General features: G+C 39.9%; 1 protein-coding gene across 1 annotated transcript in view; it reads left to right on the top strand.

The window, feature by feature from the left end:
- LOC104070829 (cohesin subunit SA-2-like) overlaps positions 1-16795 on the top strand; it is a gene marked incomplete at its 3' end in the record, with an annotated part of 54394 nt that extends 37599 nt beyond the window's left edge. The window contains exons 15-30 of the mRNA XM_009585430.1: positions 223-340; positions 1188-1291; positions 1735-1827; positions 1913-2002; positions 3017-3220; positions 4665-4741; positions 5714-5801; positions 6832-6909; positions 8808-8897; positions 9632-9800; positions 11716-11867; positions 12692-12793; positions 14124-14278; positions 14372-14498; positions 15352-15416; positions 16729-16795. Coding sequence (XP_009583725.1) covers positions 223-340; positions 1188-1291; positions 1735-1827; positions 1913-2002; positions 3017-3220; positions 4665-4741; positions 5714-5801; positions 6832-6909; positions 8808-8897; positions 9632-9800; positions 11716-11867; positions 12692-12793; positions 14124-14278; positions 14372-14498; positions 15352-15416; positions 16729-16795 — 1779 coding nt within the window. The remainder of the gene's footprint in view (positions 1-222; positions 341-1187; positions 1292-1734; positions 1828-1912; positions 2003-3016; positions 3221-4664; positions 4742-5713; positions 5802-6831; positions 6910-8807; positions 8898-9631; positions 9801-11715; positions 11868-12691; positions 12794-14123; positions 14279-14371; positions 14499-15351; positions 15417-16728) is intronic.
- Between the last annotated feature and the right edge of the window lie 1224 nt (positions 16796-18019).

The raw sequence follows: 18019 nt of genomic DNA, 5'->3' as shown, positions 1-18019 counted from the left end.
CTGCTTTTCCTGCTTTTTTCCCCACTTTCCTGCTTTGTATCAGATTGAAGACATGGTGTTTAAATGTTCATTAGCCTCAAACTAAATATGTTGGAATACTGTGTGTGAATATATGTATGAATGACAAAGCTTTGTAGTTGGAAAAAGGGAAAGAAACATATGAAGCTGTATTTTTTTTGATGATGTATTTGCTTCTGTAAGCTCGTGTTTTTTATTCCCTAGCTACACAAACACGTTGCATACCTCATAGACAGCTTGTGGGACTGGGCAGGCAAATTCCTGAAGGACTGGGAGTGCATGACCACTCTTCTGTTAAAAAATGCTGAAGAAGATGGAGAAGGTGGGTAAGCAAAAAGCTTAGTTTTGTTTGAATGAATCTCTTAATATCGTTTTTTGAACTTTGTATTCAGCTAGTTTAGGATCATTCCATATTGCAATACACTTTGATCCCAAATCGTGGTCCCCAAGGGCCACAAAGCAGATGCAATATTGCCAATGTGATATTTGTATCAACATATTTGTTTTATTCAGTATTCCGTATTTATGTAATGTTAGTTTAGAAACTTTGCAAGAATACGTGCATGATTAAGCCATAATGCTTACGCAGCATTCACTTGTTTGTTTGTTTGTCCAAAACTTAAGAATCTAAAATTATTAATTGATTGAAGTGCAGTATTGTTGGGCTATTGTTCACGCCTGAAAAGAAAATGAGTAATATGCTTAGTTCATAGACTTGTAACACTCTGGAGGATTAGTTTTTTGTAGAAGTATTTTAAAGTGAACTTAAATAATAGTTGTTGTAGTAGAACTGGAGGTGGTTGTGTGATTGAAATCAAAGTTTGTAGACCCAGTGAGTTAAAGCATTTTGGTACTCAAGAAGCAGGTTTGTCCTAAATGAGATAGTAGGAGTAGGCCTCGTTAAAGCTGCCTGTGTTTTTGGGAGCCCAGCTACCCTAAAAAGTTTAGCCATGAGAGGAATAATTGCTTTTGTGTTCAGTAAATGTAGAAAATAATTTTCTTCAAATTAAATCAAACTCTCTCTAGGTGTTTATTTAGCAACACTGCATCTTTCTTTCTGTAGTGTCCTTCCACAATTGCTCAGATAAATGAGTAGGCTTTACATTAGCTGTTGCTGCATCTTCATTTTTCTTTTGTGTGATGCTGAAAGGAGACTGATTTACTTACAGCACTGAGTGATGCCCATGAAAGTGTTCTCATTGAAATTATCCTCGCAACCGTTAGAGAAGCAGCTGAAGGTCATCCTCCAATGGGCAGAGGTGCAGCCAAAAAAGTCAGTGCATTTTAGTCTTATTTATTGTCCTGTAATCACATTCTCTTTGCCTTATGTGCTTTGCCAGAAAGCATGTTCCTAGTGGTAGGTATATCTTTGGAAATAAAATGCCTTATTCTTATGAAACGACACAGTGTCTTTTGACCTCTAGATCGCAGTAGTAGTGGATGTTGAAGGAGATGAGCATTAGAGGAAAGCCAGTTGAAGCATGTTATTGACAAATGGTGAGCATTTTATCCACAAGATACAGCTGTTCAGCAATTTGCATCTAATTTAAGGTTAATAAAAAAATAAAAAAGCACCTGGTTGTCTCCATAGAAAAGTATCTTTATCTTAGCTTGATATGCTTTAGACAAAGGCATGTGAGTTAACCTTGGGTTACATGTAAAATTCCACTCAAATCTAAGAGATCTTATAATTGAAACAAAATGCTTTATCTGCAGATTCTGTCAGTAAAAGAGAAGAAAATACAATTGGAAGATTGTACCAAAATTACTGAGCACTTTATTATGGTGCTTCCTCAGCTCTTGGCAAAGGTAACTAACAGCTGCTCTGTGAATGCATGTTAAATATTTCATTAAAATTCCTACAGTGTACTCATACCCTGTTTTTTCTCTGCAGTATTCAACAGACGCACAAAAAGTGGCAAATCTTCTGCAGATTCCTCAGTATTATGATTTAGATGTTTACAGTACGGGACATCTAGAGAAGGTGAATAGAAATTAGGGTAGTCATTTCATGTGGAATGTACTAAATTTATGTGACAGTGTACAGAGTTTAGTGTGACTTGGAACAAGCAGGAGACTGTTGAAATATAAAGAAATGGTCTCATACCTCGAGGAAGGTGGTCTTATTCAGGCTTTACGTTTTTATTTGGGTCTGCCAAAGAAAAGCCTAAGTGCTTGTCGGTTCCGATATGCAGTGACTGGCCCTGGCAGATAATGATTTCTGGTTTCATGTGGTAGGCCCGGCCCTGGGTTTTTCATTGTTGGGTGGAGAGAGGGTGGGTTATGCCATGTGTCTAAGCTGGTGCCTCCCAGCAGTTTACTACAGAATAGGTTTCATTCTCCTTGAAGACTGACTCCCAGCTGCTGGGGAATGATAGCAACTGAAAGATAAGAATGGAGATAGTATATCTGCTGATGGGAGAGGGGTGGTCAGAAATGGATAGACGAAATCCTTGAAATAGCGTAATGTATTCTTAAGCAGGGATGTTTACAGGGAGGTAATGTTAGGCGAACACTCCTAGGTTAATTTCAGCACAAAACATTAACTGGAAGAGAGAGAGTCAGCAGAATGGCAGAAGTTACCTCCTCTCACTAAGAGTGAAGACCCCAGTTGCTGACATGATCTGAAACAGTCTCCATCCTCTGCTGAGGGAGACAATTTCCCTTGTTTGGGGACACACCTGTCCTTTTGAAAGGCATTTTTTATTCCCTACCTTTGTCTTTATTTTTATGTAGTGCCAAGCGTGTATTGCTAAAGTAGAACTTAAAGCAGTTGCTTCATTCTTTACGAAGATTCAGAGACGATAATAATGAAAAAGAACTATAAACCCAGAAAAAGAAGTTGTATCCTCTAATCCTGCCCCTTTGCTCCTTAGACTGGCATTTATTTCATGTTGGTTGTATGACCTATAGAGGTATATGGGCCTAGTGAAATGTATCTAAAGCATAAGTGGATTTTTGTACAATTAATCTGTAATACCCCTTTTATCAATTGCAGCATTTGGATGCTTTGCTGAGAGAGGTAAAAGACGTTGTGGCCAAACACTCTGACATGTCTGTTCTTGAGGCTTCCTCCAGGACTTATTATATCCTCTGCAGTGAAGAAATTGCCATCTACAGCCAGGTGGATCGTGCCCGAACTCAACTGATAGATGAGTTGATGGGACAGCTTAACCAGCTACTAGATGGCTTCTGGCAAAAGGTGGGTGTGACTCATTGTGGAGATAAACAGACTGTTTCCCTATGAAAAAAGAAGACAAAAAAATTAAGGGGGATATGAAACTATTCTTTGCCTGCTGTTTCTCTGCTTGAGAGGAGCAGAACTTTCAAAGATGAGTTTGCGCCTCTGAAAAGATTGACTGTTTACATTTTAATGAAGCAGATGTACTTTGGCAGGAATAGGGTGGGGAAAATAATAAACAAGGTACTCCACACCAGCACCAGGTCTGAATATTCTTGACCTAAGCTCCATAGTTGCTCCATAATTGCTCCATTACTGTGCCAAAGATACTATGTGCAAGATCAGCCAAGAAGTGCTGTGGATCTATAGGTGATGAGACTGTTCCCAAAAGGTATAGTTGTGTACTTCTACATATTTGACTGTACAGAAGATGCCCTTTGTGCTGCCACTTTGGCTGTAGAGATAGAACGAAAAAAAAAAACCAAAAACAGACCAGCACTCTGTAATGCAGATTGTATAGCTTTGGGGTCTTTGAAATGATGAGTTTCCCCTTGAAGGAGGACTGCAGAGTCTCCCTCAAAGTTTTTCATTAGTTCTAAAAAGCAGAAACAGCTGGTGGTGATATGAATAGCTTGCTGGCTGAACTGAACAACAGAAGCCTGCAGCTGATCTGATCAACTGTGCCGTCATGAACAGGTGTCATGCCATGGTATGAGAGTTAACACTGGCAGGTTTTTATTGGACACTGCGATATTGTAAAATGTGTCAAGCCAAAAAATCCCCTAACCTCAGATTGGATTTATTTTGTTGGTCTTAAATAGATATCTATGTCAATGTGGGAGAATGTGTACTTATGAGAAACAAGATAAGTGCTAGACCAGGGATTCTTCAACTCCTTTGTAGCGTGATCCATATCTAAATAAAGAGATTTTCTCCTGGAACCCCTCCCTTCTAATTCCTGGTTGTATATACCATCTCCCATAATCACGTAGTATACTTGTGGAAACTACAGCAATTGCATCTATGGGAAAGTATTTAATATATTTTTAGCTATCTTTGAATGTGATCTGGCAGCTGGAAGCAAGGAGAGTCAGCACCATGTGAACAGTTAGCTTTTCAGAGATCCCTAACAACTGTGTGAGGGACCATGAGTCTGAGGGTTAGCACTTCTGTGTTAGCCTAATTGCTAGTTTTTACTCTGTGTTAGCAATACTGTAGTCTAGGGAGGCTGCCGTGGGTTTATTAATGATAGGGACATTTCCTTGTACAAAATTTCTGTGCAGTCAACGTGTTGTTTTCTTTTTACTGTAGAGGAAGACATGAGTAGGATGGTTAAAGGTGAAGGGACTGGGGAGGGCTGGAGGAGAGTAATTCAAACTTGTGGGTTCGTTGGGAAGAGAACATAGCAGTTACCTTGCCTCACACCAGCTAATTCCTTTCTCTTTCCCAAATTTTCATAATTTAGGAAGAAGGACTTGGTATGGATGCAGGAGAAATTTCCCGGATGCACTCTGCTTTGAGAAGAGTAGCAGCTTTTCATAAGTGAGATGTTTATTTACAAATTTACTTCCCCATATACTTAAGTGTTGACCTAACAGGTGCAAATTGAGAATTGCTCGTTTGTTGGGTTTAGTAAGATTTTTCACAAGAGAATGAAAATGATCCCTATGAGAGGTGCTGCAAGGTTTAGTTTCTTCTTAACAGAACTGTACTCTTGGATATGGAATTCTTTTTGGACTCCTTACTGAGATTGGAGCATCAGCCCTAATGTGGCTAAGAAGTGTGTGCTACGTTGGGATGTCGGAGTGGACACAGATCCTCTCTGTGGTGCCTCCTTCCTAGCTGGATGCTTTTGCACTGCCTTACTGTCAACACTGGTGGTCATTCTGAAGAGGGTATAGTGAATGCAGTCTTTTTTTCCCAGCAGATGTAATCTGCTTTGTTTGTTTTCGTTTATTTGATCTTCTTTTGTTAAAAGATGGATTTCTCAAAAGCTTGGTTCTCCAGGGATTGTTCACCAAGTAAATTACCAAGCAAGATAGTAGAGGGTGGGGGAATTGGGCCGCCTTCTCAATATGTCTTTTACTTATCCTGCATGCTAGGGCTGCTCTGTTTTTGCAAAGAGAAGTCCAACGTTGAGTTGTGAACACTCAAGAGTATTAGAAACACTCTTTTAAAGCAGGGTGGGGAAATTGTTCATTAGACCTTTTTGGGCACTTAAAGAGTGGGTAGAGTATAGGAAAAGGTACAGAGCTCAAGCTTCTTCCTATCCTCATGGCACTGCAGTTTTGTGGTAGGAATGCAGATTGTAAAGCTATGGACTAAAGGTTGCAGTGTTAGGTCATGAAAACCTTAATTTCATTCCTCCCCCCCTTACAGTTAATAATTGATTGTTTAAAGTTATTGCTGTACATCAGAAGAATGCAAAAATAGGATAATACATTTAAACTGTTTAGTCAGGTGAGATTTCGTTTCTTGCTTAGTGTATAATTATTGTTTCTTTTTCATTTGCAGTGCCCATGATCTCACCAAGTGGAATCTGCATGACAAGACATTAAGGTTGCTGGTGTTTGAAATAGAACATGGGAGTTTGCCTGCTCTGGTGAGTTGTTAATATATAACATTGAAAGAAGTTTTTCTTGTTGAAAGCAGGAAAATTAGGAAATATTAAATAATCTTATATATCAATGTCCTATGAGGCAGGAAAATACTGTTTCCAGTTCTTAGTTTGGGAAACTGAGGCCGTCTTTGGTATAACGTTATTGGAATCAGTAAATTCATGCCATAGATTTGTTCATTTTGGAGATTGTCCAAAACTATGATAATCATCTGACATCTGGATTGATTCTTTGTCATGCTCAGTACTTCCCATTGATTGCACAGTCTTGCTCTCAGTACATATGAAATTGTTGGGACTGTGAGGGCCCCCTTATAGATTGCATGTAACCAGAAATTGGAATACTTTGGACCTGTTGCTTGCAGACTGACTCTTGGTGAAGATGGTTTATAATTGCCAATTGTCTCAACTGCAGCCTTTTGGTTGTCTGGTTGCCTCAACTCAGACACTGGCTGTGCCAAGGTAGAGGTGTATATCCTGGGATTACAAGGTGAAATACTCTAGCAGTCATGAATGTTAATCAGCCCCCGTTTTCAGGAGAGAACTTGAGGTTTTTTGGAAAGGGGTGAAATTTAGCTGGGTAGAGAGAGCCTGCAGCCAGTGGGTAGAGGTGGACTCCTTTAGGTGGAGTGTCAGAGCACCAAGGTTTGGCTTCTGCTCTGAATTGCCCACTGGAGAAGTCTGCCTTTCACTTAAGACTGCAGAGAAATCCTAAGCAGCTAAGCTAAAGTTAGCCTCTGTGAACACCCTTTTTAGTACATGGTTACTTTCCATTGAACTCGTCAAGTTGTCAGAGTTCTGCAGAAGCAGCACCTTAGTAATGAAGTTTCTCAGGAGGCAACGTTTGCTTGTATGTGAACCTATTAAGTTTATTTTGAGGGTCTAAGTACTTTACAGTGCAGAAATGGTTGTGCAAGCAGCATGCAGAATGTCAAGCTTGGATGCTTTGTTTAGTCCTAAGCTTTTTGCTGTTGAGCCTTTCATGTAAATAAAGGACATGTGTTTTTATTTGCAGATGATCCTGCCAGCTCTCCAGTGCATGTATTTTTCTCTCCTGTGGCAACTAGCTGCAGTTTCGGAAAACTCTCCCAAGGTTGGCCACTCCACGTCATTTTAAAACCCGGAGTTGTGCTTCTAGAAGTTTAAGTTGCTTTTCTATTCTCAGATTGCCAGAAGAAAACAAGCTTTCTAAAAAGATAATTTGTGTGGGTTTTTGAGGAAACCAAATTAAGTTGAGGCATTTTCTCTTTGTCTTGCCCTCTTTTTTTTAAAAGCGTTTATGCTTTTTCAGTCCGCAAGAGAGTAAGTGAACAATGGTTCACCTCTATTTTTACTGCAAAACATGTGTATCGGATTCCTGGGGCTTGATGGAGATAAGGAACTTGTTCCACTGCCAAACAGTTTGTTGTTTTCTTGTTTTAAGCAACAAAGAATGAAAACTCCAGGAAGTCCTGTTGCTTTGTTTTGTTTTTATTTTCTTGTTTTACTTACGTATTTCTGGCAGAAAGTTTGAGGAAAGTGGTAATTTTCTCATCAGCTGACTACTTACTTTCTTAATTGGTTTCATATAGTGCCAAGCTCTGGCAGGTATTTCAGAAGGCAGTCTGGCTTAAGACACCAGAGAGGAAAACTCTTTTATGTTTCGGTTCATGTGTGAATAACTACCTGTGCGGCTCCTCTTTGTGGTGATTTCTGACTATGCTGAGTGCTGCTGCATCTGTCATTCTGTCCCCTTCCCCTGGTGCTCCTGTGTGTACAGAACAGGACGCTGACACGGACATTTGTTTTGTGTGAGAAATGCTAGCTGGGAGGTTACCCGTTTGGTGGCTGATTCACTATCTATTCCCGTCCCGTTCCATTCCTCTGTGGATGTCTGCATCTCTCACTGCTCTAATATGTTCTGCCTTTCAGTCCAGACACGGTTAGCTCGACTGATAATGGGGCAGCACATTTTTTAATTTGGCCTTTCATATGGGAGCAGATTCTGATTGGAAGCACAACGTTACGGCCCACTCTGCAGGGCCAAATCTGGATGTTGGCAGAGAGAAGTTCCAAAAGCGAAAAAGAACATTTCCTGGACAACAACTCTAGGACCCCAATAGTGTTAAGGCGATGTTTTGCCTCCCCCTGTGCTTCTTCTCAGCGTGCCCTGGGATGGATCCCCTTTCTTATAAAGATACAGTTGCATAGCATGAAAGCCAGCCCTCCTGTGAGGGCGTTCCTCTTCTATTGACTGCTCAAAGCTCAGTGCAGTGCAATAGCTGGGACTAGTGAAGGATCAGAAAGTCTTTTATGCGGCTGTGGGCAAATCAGGTAGTCTCTCTTGCTGGTTTCATCTTAACACATAGAGGTGTCTAAGTTTCTGAGTGCCAAAGTTAGCAGTGTAGTTAAACTGTGTTCCCTCTGTAGTCAATAAAGGAAGAGAGAAGAGCAACTCCAGAAGGCAATTCACGTTGAAAATCAGGTGGGATGGACCAGAGTTTTTCTGACTCTACTTCCATCTCTAAAGTGGAAATCATTATCACTCCTTTATAAGGATAAGCTGAAGCGAATTCTGCAAATTTTGTAGTTGCTTGGAGGGCTGTATAAGGGACTACATGCTATTAGAGCTGTCCATCCTACCGATGGAGAAACAAAGAGTTTGTGACTTGCTGAATACCACGAGCCTCAGCAAATGTGACAGATGCACATGTCCTACTAGTATTTGTCACATTTCTGCACCAGAGTCAGGGGAAAGTATGTATTTTTATGGATTGACCTTTCTATCCCAGATATTGTGCCTGAAAACAAGACATGGTTTTAAAGTTGTTCATAGTTAGCTGTTGCTACTGTGAGATGTCAGCTTCTTTCATAGTGTCATCAGCTGTGCTATCTTAAACAAATAATATCAGTGGAAGAAAGATGCAACTGTTGTTCATTCTGTAATTCTCTATTGAATCATAGTGCCTAACATCTTTGTCCTGTCACTTTTCCTAAATACGTTTTTAGGAGACTCTTTTTGCACTAAGAAGAGAGCTGAGGCGTTTCAGTCAGATTTGCATGTGCTTCCTCCACCATAAGGAAAAAGATGTAAGAGAAAAGGTTTGTGTTTCTCTGTCACTTAACTGGCGTTCACACTCAGTCCTCCTTTTAAATGCCTGCCTTTCTTTTCATACTAGTATTTCCTTCTACTGATTTTTGCTATTTTTTGTCTCTTAGCAGAGAAATAACTCTTTAAAAAACAATCTTCAACTATTTATTTTAAAGGAAAATTAAAGTTATGTTAGTTAAAATGCTACAAAAGTTAGTGCTTTAATCTAGCATAGATATGTGTCTGCATGGGTCTATCTGCAGAATCAAGGCCTGAATCTGAATGACTCTATTTGCCAGTTAATAATTATTGTGTTTTCTGAATCGACCAATTGGTAGTACACCAGTACAATTGGTGTACTGGTTGCTATCATTGCTTTATTAATGCCTTGCTATGAATATTACTTCAAAAATGAAAAAATTGGAGAAATTGTGCAGTGATTCACGTATTAAAAGAGAGATATTCTAGCATAATAGACCTCTTCTTTCTTCCCATGGAAGTTTGAAAATCTTTAGGTGGTGTTCATGCATGATACCTGTATATACTGTATCCTAAGGTAAAAGTTCTGGAAGGGCTTAGCTGTGGCTTTTTACCACAGGTTGGGGCAAACAGAAATCTTTAGCTTGTGAGGAAGAAGTGGGATAGAAGCTAGATTGTAACTTGTGGTGTTTGATGGAGACTCAAAGTGGAGTTGCGTCTGAAAAGTAACATGGTCTCCTCCTTTGGCTTTGTTTGCTTGATACAGGCCTTCATGATACTCTGTGACTGGTTGCTGATTCTGAGTCATCAGAATTCAAATAATAATGAAGAAGCAGTTGGACTTCTGGATTATCTTCCTAACACATCGCTTCAGGAAAAACTGCTTTTGTTTATCCAGGAACATGTTTTCATAGAGGAAGAAGAGGAAAGCAAAGGTTAGACATCTTCATCACTGGAGAAAGAGTCTACCACTTTTTTTGTCATTTGTTGTCTGCACTGAACATATCAGGAAAAGGGGCTGATCTTTTTTGTGGTGGTGGTGGTTTTTTTTGTGGGGGGGGGGGGGAGGAGGGGATGTTGGGTTTTTTTTGATTGGGCCCCTTTACAAGCAAGGTGCTCACCTCTTGTACACTGATCTGTATCTACTGTGGATCAACCACAGGAGATAGATGCCAATTTACTTGTAGGTAGAAAGGGCTGATGTAATGCAGGGATAGGTGAGAATGTAAAAGTATTTGGTAGACTGATGGTGGTGGTAGAGATGATGGTGTTAGCCACCTCTGTGGAAGGCCTTGCAGTGTTACCGTGTGACTCTGTCAATGCATGGACACTTCTAAGCCATCAGAGTAAAGGACTAATGGATTTTGATTTGGGGAGTGTGGGGCAGATTTTGGGGGAAATAGCTATGTGCTTTTTGCTCTGTTGCCTTTTTCAAACACATTCAGATGACAAATTGAGGCTGTTATTGTGAAGGCTGGTTTCTTTTGGGACTGTTTTGAAAACAGATTGTTAGTTCATTGTGGTTTTGAGGCCAAGTGTCATGCTTTGAAAAACCAAGCATTGTTCTAGATTATTGTGCCAAACTCTTGTCCTTCAGCTGTTCAGATGGAGTTTGTGTTCAGTTTTGGGCAGCACACTTATCCAGGTCACAGTGTATATGCAAGAAGAGATGGGCCTAAATTTCAACAAGGGAGATAATAGAGGAGAATCCTTAATGGTAAAAGTAGAGATACAGTAGAAAAGATTGCTCAAGTAGGTTGTAGTATCCTAGTCATGGGAGCTTTTGAAGCAGGTTATGTTTCAGGTTGCATTATGTTATGTATCTGAAACTGATAAGGTTGATCGTGTTTTGGGTTAGATGGCCTGAGATCTGTTTCAAACCCATTGTGTGTGATGCTTTCAATTTCTCAGTCCTCCCCACAAAGGATCCCTGTCATCCCAATGCAGATTCCTTCCTGAACGCATGATTCTGGCATGCTATGGGTGTGCTTGTCTGTGTGCACAACTGGCAGCTGCTCCGTTTTAGTTTTAACTCTAATTTGCAGATTGTTCTGATCAGTCACTTGCCTTATGTTTGTTTCCAGGCCCGCAGTCATGCTAGAAGCGGAAACGGTCTACTTCAAAATTATAGGTCAAAGACTGAAGCCTTTTGGCAGTTGGTAGATTACATTCACAGCAGGAAAGGGTGTATCTCAGCTCTACTGCTGCAAGAAGCTCTCCCTAAGCACCTTCAGAGCTGTCTTGGAAGGCTCTTAAGAATATTTGTTTTCCACAAGTTATCCAGCTAAGAATTAACTCATGTTCCAGAGACTTAATATGTTCTTAATGATATGAAATGACTTTTTTCTTTTGTTCTTGTTGATAACCACTTAGAGAGTTTCATCTGAACTCTTCTCTTGTTGACTGTGTGCGGCAACTTTTGTAGGGTTTCTGATGAGTTATGTGCTGTTTTTCTAGCATCTGTGTTATTCTAGGAAAAAAATGTGGTTGCAGTTTGCCTGGTCTCTTCCTTTCGGTGTGTTTGTGCCTTTTATTCTGCACTCTGATTCTGTTCTGTAGTTGTAAGCAGTATTGTACAAGAAGCTTCTGACTAGTGGAAATGCAAAAGCCCTGTGAAGATCAGAATAGAAGACTGTGCAAATATCTTGTTTTCACTGTCATCAGCTGGAAGCTTTGAAATGGAAATAAGCCTGTGTTTTCTGATATACACAGGAATGCGTGCTAGCATCTGTTGCTTAGCATGTTGACTGAAAAGCTGAGTCTGTGCTATTTGGATGAAAGTTGGTCATTAAAATTGAGGTATCTTGAATAAAGTAGTAGAACAAAGTTTCAATGCTTTTGTTTCCCTAGACCTGACACAAGAGAAGGACAGAAAGGATGAAAGTCGCAAACTTCATGACTTGCACAAAAAGCGGAGTCTTCTTGCAGCATATTGCAAGTTAATAGTGTATAATGTGGTAGAGATGACTGCAGCTGCTGAGATCTATAAGTATTATGTGAAGGTAATGTTTTAGATAAGGTCGCTTTGCCTATCAGTGCATTTGAGTTTTTGAAAGTGACTCCAGTGTTTGTGAAAGGTATGGGATTAATAGTCTTATGGCTCAGAATCCTTGTATAATCACAAAAGGGCTGTAAAATCAAGCAGGAGTGGGACAAATTTGCTCTGCAGGCAAAGTAACTGAAAATTGAGAAGAGGGTATGTCTGTCTGAACATCTACTCCTAAGCTTCTCCAGAGAAGCCATTGCAGAGGAGTAGTTTATGGCCGGGAGAGTGTTTTAACTATGGAGATTCTCACATTGAAGCGGTCAACTTACTTCATATAGCTCACACAGTCTATATGCAGATGGCCTAGATTTCACATGGGTCCCTGTGCTTAGACCTGGTAGAGCTTCAGGCACTCTGAAGTGGGTTTCAGGAGGGCCGAGAACAGCACAGAGTGGGCAGTTGCTTTGAGTCTACTAACAGGACTTTGGGAATACGTGAATATGAATCTTCTTCTTTACTTCATTGGGCCCAAGGCAAACATTGGTTAAATACAGAAAACTCTCTCTTTCTCTACTGAGGAGGCTTTGTTCTTTTGTTATAATAAATACTTAACAATTTCAGTGTAACTTTAATCCTCACATTACTCTTAAAGGAGCATACCATTGCTTTACATATGAAATAATATCAAAAGTCTAGTTTTCATCTTTTAGCTTGGGTGTTCTGATATTGGGAGTGTTTTATGAACTTCTTGTGTGACATGAACACAGTCATGTGTGTTGTGTACTCCCAGTGCTAAAGAAGGGGAATGATAATTCTCATTTGTTTTATTGCTATTAATAGACCTACAATGATTTTGGAGACATAATTAAAGAAACGTTAAGCAGGACGAGGCACAATAACAAAATTCAGAGTGCTAAGACACTGATTCTCTGTCTGCAGCAGGTAAGGTTAAGATTAAAGCAAGAGGCTAGGGGATCTTATGACAGCTGTATCCGTATTGCAGTGTTTTACCTACCTTGCCATAATTATTCAAATTCATTAAAAAACCTAGTGGAAGAAATCGTTTCCTTGCCTGTACTTTCTATGTGTATGTTGTTTTTGCAGGTCATAATTAAAACTCCTTTCAAATCATTACATCTGTTTTAAAATGTAATTTTGTGCGTGACTTTTTTGTCTTGTTTTTAATCTTCAAATGCATAGTGTGTTACGACTGATGTGAGATTATGGAGTGTTTCTTGGGATATGGTAGGTGTCTCTTAACCTTAACAAAGGTTAAGGATATTATTCTGTGTTTTACGAACTGCCTCAATTCCTACTGAATTCGAGGAACCACAAATGTGTCTGTGGCTGGCCAGCTCTAATCCCCAGTATTTTCAGTATTTTTTTCTGTAAGAAAGTGGGGTGCAGCTCTTCTGAAGGGTCTCAGTTGCTGGAGCTTGCAGCTGCTGACTGATGAGGCCAGTTAGCTATTTTAGCAGCTGCTTTTGCCGGCTCTGCCCATGACCAGAGCTGCTTCTAGCTTGGAGTCGTGCTTTAAGCCACAGAGCAAGCTCCTCCCAGGGGGTACTGACACATGAGCTTTGCTTATTTCACAGGCATTGCCAGGGGCTTAGATCTGTGAACTAGCCCCTGAAATCTGAGCTTAGATGAGGCTAAGCAGCATTTGGCTACATATATTCTGCTGATATAGTCAGGACTTTGTGTTTAGGTATCACATAGACAACAGGCCCTTTTTGGCCTTTGCTTGACCTTGAAAGTTAACAGGTTGAAAAGAACAAGCTACCTCCGTGTTCTGTTAGAAAAAAACCCCAAAAGATAGTTAATTGGGCTCAAGACGTGCTTTTGACCCAGTCTCACTCTCAGAAATTGGACTATGCTGCTGCCAAACTTGCTGTTTTATATCTGCATTCTGATATTCTGAAAGCCTCTCGGGCAAATTAGGCCTCTGTGGCTTGATTCAGAAGTCCCAACAGGAGGTGGGGTCAGTGGAGCCATCATTTTGAGGAATCGGTTCTCTGTTTATGCACATCATGTTTTATTTTTACTTTTTTAATTTGTACGTATCTGTTAAGCACAACAGTGTCCTTTGTGTCAGTTCTGTGTCGTTGTTCCAGTCACATGTGCTTCAGAAGCACATGACTTACCTGCTCTTTCGTAAGGCTTCTGTCTGTGTAAGCTAACTGTTGCTTGCTGTGCATGTCTCTGTGTCCTCCTGGTGCTTTGTTTGCATGTAGGATTACATACAGTTGCTTATCTGACACTTCTTTTGCAGCTGTTTCAGACACATGCAGAAAGCCAAGACAGCAGTAGCGGTGTGGACTTCTCCTCTGCTTCCTTCACAAATATGAAAGAACTTGCTCGTCGCTTTTCATTAACGTTTGGCTGGGACCAAGTGAAATCTAGAGAATCTGTAGCCATGATACACAAGTATGTGCCACGTAACATCACTTTGTCCATGGTCATTGCTTTTGTTAGTTGTCTGCTTTATTACTGGTTTTTTTTTTTTATTTCTTCCAATAGGGAAGGGATTGAATTTGCTTTTCAAGGAGCTACTGGAGTAGATGGAAAATGCTTGCCTCCTAACTTGAGCTTTCTCTTAATCATCAGTGAATTTTCCAACAAGCTGCTAAAGCCAGACAAAAGACTAGTGTAAGTTAAGTTCTTGTACACTATCATACACAGTTTGTGTTTTGTGTATCCATGTACATGGGACACGTGACCTTCAGTGTTGCAGAAGTTGCTCAAGGGCTTTTCAGAGAACCTTTGAAATCAATCCGCCTCTGAGGCTGTTAGTTTGAGAGACACTTGTTGAATTTTGTAGTTATTTCAGATTGTATATGCAGTATGCATTCTAGAACTTTTTTAGATGTAGTTGTGGCCACATATGGCAATTTTCCTACAGGAAAGACAATGTTAATTTGGTGGAAGAGATTTGCAACTTTCAAGGGCTTTTCAGAGAACCTTTGAAATCAATCCGCCTCTGAGGCTGTTAGTTTGAGAGACACTTGTTGAATTTTGTAGTTATTTCAGATTGTATATGCAGTATGCATTCTAGAACTTTTTTAGATGTAGTTGTGGCCACATATGGCAATTTTCCTACAGGAAAGACAATGTTAATTTGGTGGAAGAGATTTGCAACTTGACTGGCTGGGGGGGGGGCGGGGGGGGGATTTTGTACAAAAAAAATGCTATTCTGAACAGAAAAGTAAAGCAGAGAAGATTGAGGAAAAGAGAGTGCCCAGATCATTATTTTGTAATGATCTAATTCCACAGCTTCAGGACTCAATTACATGAGTTTCATGGAATATATTTGGAATAGAAATACACATGACACTATTCATAATGTGGATATTTAAATTCAAAAATTTGCTATTTACAGGGGAGTATGCCCTGATCCAGTTGGGCCCGTGTTTTACAGTGGTTTAAATATTTACATTTAATAATATAAGAATGATAGCCTTGTTTTGGCATCATGGGGCATTATGCATCTGAACAGAGAGATGTATGATTATGTGTCTTACTCCCTTCTTCACCTGCCTCAATTCCAGTCATTTTTGCGAAGGAAGTAATATTCTTCCTTCTATGTGACCTTTGTCATTACTTCCCTAGTCAGTGCTGCTTATTTTGGATGTGGATCTCTGCACTTCAGTCTTCTATCTACAAATACTGTAAAAACTATTACAAAATATATAACAGGTATTTCCATTTTCCTGAGAGCATATTTGAAGACGTGGGAATGTAAGATGAAACATTAAGACACATCTGCCTTTTTGAATTTCTGAGCAAATCACTACAGTATCTGACAAGAAAAGTTCCACTTTGGAGAGGAAGTCAGCAGAAATGGAAAAAAAAGCCAACCATCACATTTCACTGAGCTCCGTGTAACTTGTTTGCTCCTGTGTCACTTAAATTGGAGGTTAACTTCCATGGGGATCATCAACCAGTTTTTATATAACAAGGGTCAAGAGCAGTAAAATGTCTACTTTCCTGTTACTTTACGTGACAAACACAATTTATTAACGATTGCCTGCTACCTACACAATGTATTTTAAAAAATGAATTCAAACCCAAAATGCAAAGTACAGAAGAAACATATTTGACATACACTGATTACAACCCTTGGTAAATCTAAAGTGGATGATTTATGGGTAGTGATAACTTCCCTTTCTATTCTTGCGTTTTTCTCGGAGAGAATCTTTGAGATCTACAACTAGAATTGGTTTTCATAGAATCACAGAAGGGTTTGGGTTGGAAGGGACCTTAAAGATCATCTAGTTCCAATCCCCCTGCCATGGGCAGGGACACCTTCCACGAGACCAGGTTGCTCCAAGCCTTATCCAGTCTGTCCTTGAACACTTCCAGCGATGGGGCATCCACAACTTCTCTGGGCAACCTGTTCAGTGCCTCACCACCCTCACAGTAAAGGATTTCTTCCTAATATCTAATCTAAATCTACCCTCTTTCAGTTTGAAACCATTACCCCTCATCCTGTCACTACACTCCCTGATAAAGAGTCCCTCCCCATCTTTCCTGTGGGCCTCCTTTAAGTACTGGAAGGCTGCAATAAGGTCTCCATGGAGCCTTCTCTTCTCCAGGCTAAACAACCCCAACTCTCTCAGCCTGTCCTCATAGGGGAGGTGCTCCAGCCCGTTTTGTACAGTTTCTGTACAACTCTGTCCATGTTGTCTGGATTTTAAAGAGCTGTTACCATCTGTGTGGTGACACTTGTGCAATAAGTAGGTTTCTGTTAATCCATCCTTGAAAAACTTTGTCATTTCATTTACCTCCAAGAAGTAATTTTTAATTAAACAAAAGGAAAATATTTCATCATTGATGTGGGCAGATTTAAAGCTAAATCTCGATAATTTTTTTCCTAGGGCTATGTTTAACTACTTGACCATAGAAGTACAGAAGTATATTCCTGAATGTATTAGATACATTCAGGTGGGTTTATTAATTGAAAACTTTTATGGGAAATACAGAGAATGCTCTTTGACTTCAGTTCTTGCTGCTTTGGACCTTCCCACTGCTGCTGGGAACAAATGGGAAACAATAAAATTCACAAGGGGGGAAGTTGCAATTTTATCCACAACTACATTCAGACTATGTTTCTAGAGTAACAGTTTCTATTCTGGGAGGCCTAAAATGCCTTGCAGGGGCTGGAGATTATATTTCCTCTTAGAAATATTTAGGTTTAGCGCCATCATAAATTACTGGATGGAATGTTTTAGGTCAACATGAACTTCTAGAAATAAACATCTGGTTATTTTCATTTTTATTATTAATCATAGGATTGATGTCCACGTTTGTATGTTAACATATGTGAATGTACCTGTAACAGATGAGATACAGAATATGGGCATTTGTAAGAAAGGAGTATATTTCAACACCATCGAAGTATGTGGATTTTAACCTCCTCCCCTGTAATTGCCCAGGCTGTAGCAGTAAAATACCTGACTTGTCAATTGCTCTGTGCCACAAAATGCACACAAGAAATGAATTATTGAATAACAAGCTGCATGAAGGGCTTGATTCCTGAATCAGTAGGAGTCTTTCCATTGACATTGATAGCAGTTGGATTAGACCCTAAAACAGTAGTTACAATACATGCTTGTTTGAAACCAACAAATTCCATTACCAGGGTTTCTTGATCCCTGGGGCCCCCAGAGTCCAGGACTCTAATTGTTTTGGAGTCGGTGCTTACCCTAACGTCCTCCCAGCACTGGTTTTCTTGTTTTGCAAAACGAATGAAATGTCTGATATTTTCCAGGCCACACTCCTAATCAAAGTAAGAATAATACACTGTACAGACTGGCGTTAAAACTGTCACTTCTGGTATTTGCTAAGGTGGAGTCTGTTTTAACAACACTGGGCTTGATTTTAAAGTGATGAGCTGTAGCTGAAATGTTTCTAATCAGTTTCTAATCCTGAGTCAGACTTTGGTTTTCTTTTCTTGTTGTTATGAACTAGGAATGGGTCAGCAAGACTTTGTCAGAAATGTCCTTCTTTTTCAAAAAGAATGTTTGAAGGAGACCTCTTTGCTCCAGAAAAGGTGATAGCTTCAGGGAGGCCCTGTGTCAAGTCTCTGGATTGAATCAGGCAGAACAGGGATTTGAAACAATGTTTCCCACATCTTCTGTGGTGTCATAGAATCATAGAATCATTAAG

This window comes from Fulmarus glacialis, unplaced genomic scaffold, assembly GCF_000690835.1.
Source record: "Fulmarus glacialis isolate BGI_N327 unplaced genomic scaffold, ASM69083v1 scaffold6629, whole genome shotgun sequence".
Taxonomy (NCBI): Eukaryota; Metazoa; Chordata; class Aves; order Procellariiformes; family Procellariidae; genus Fulmarus; species Fulmarus glacialis.
The sequence above is the reverse complement of the archived record's forward strand: the minus strand, read 5'-3'. Positions and strand labels throughout refer to the sequence as shown.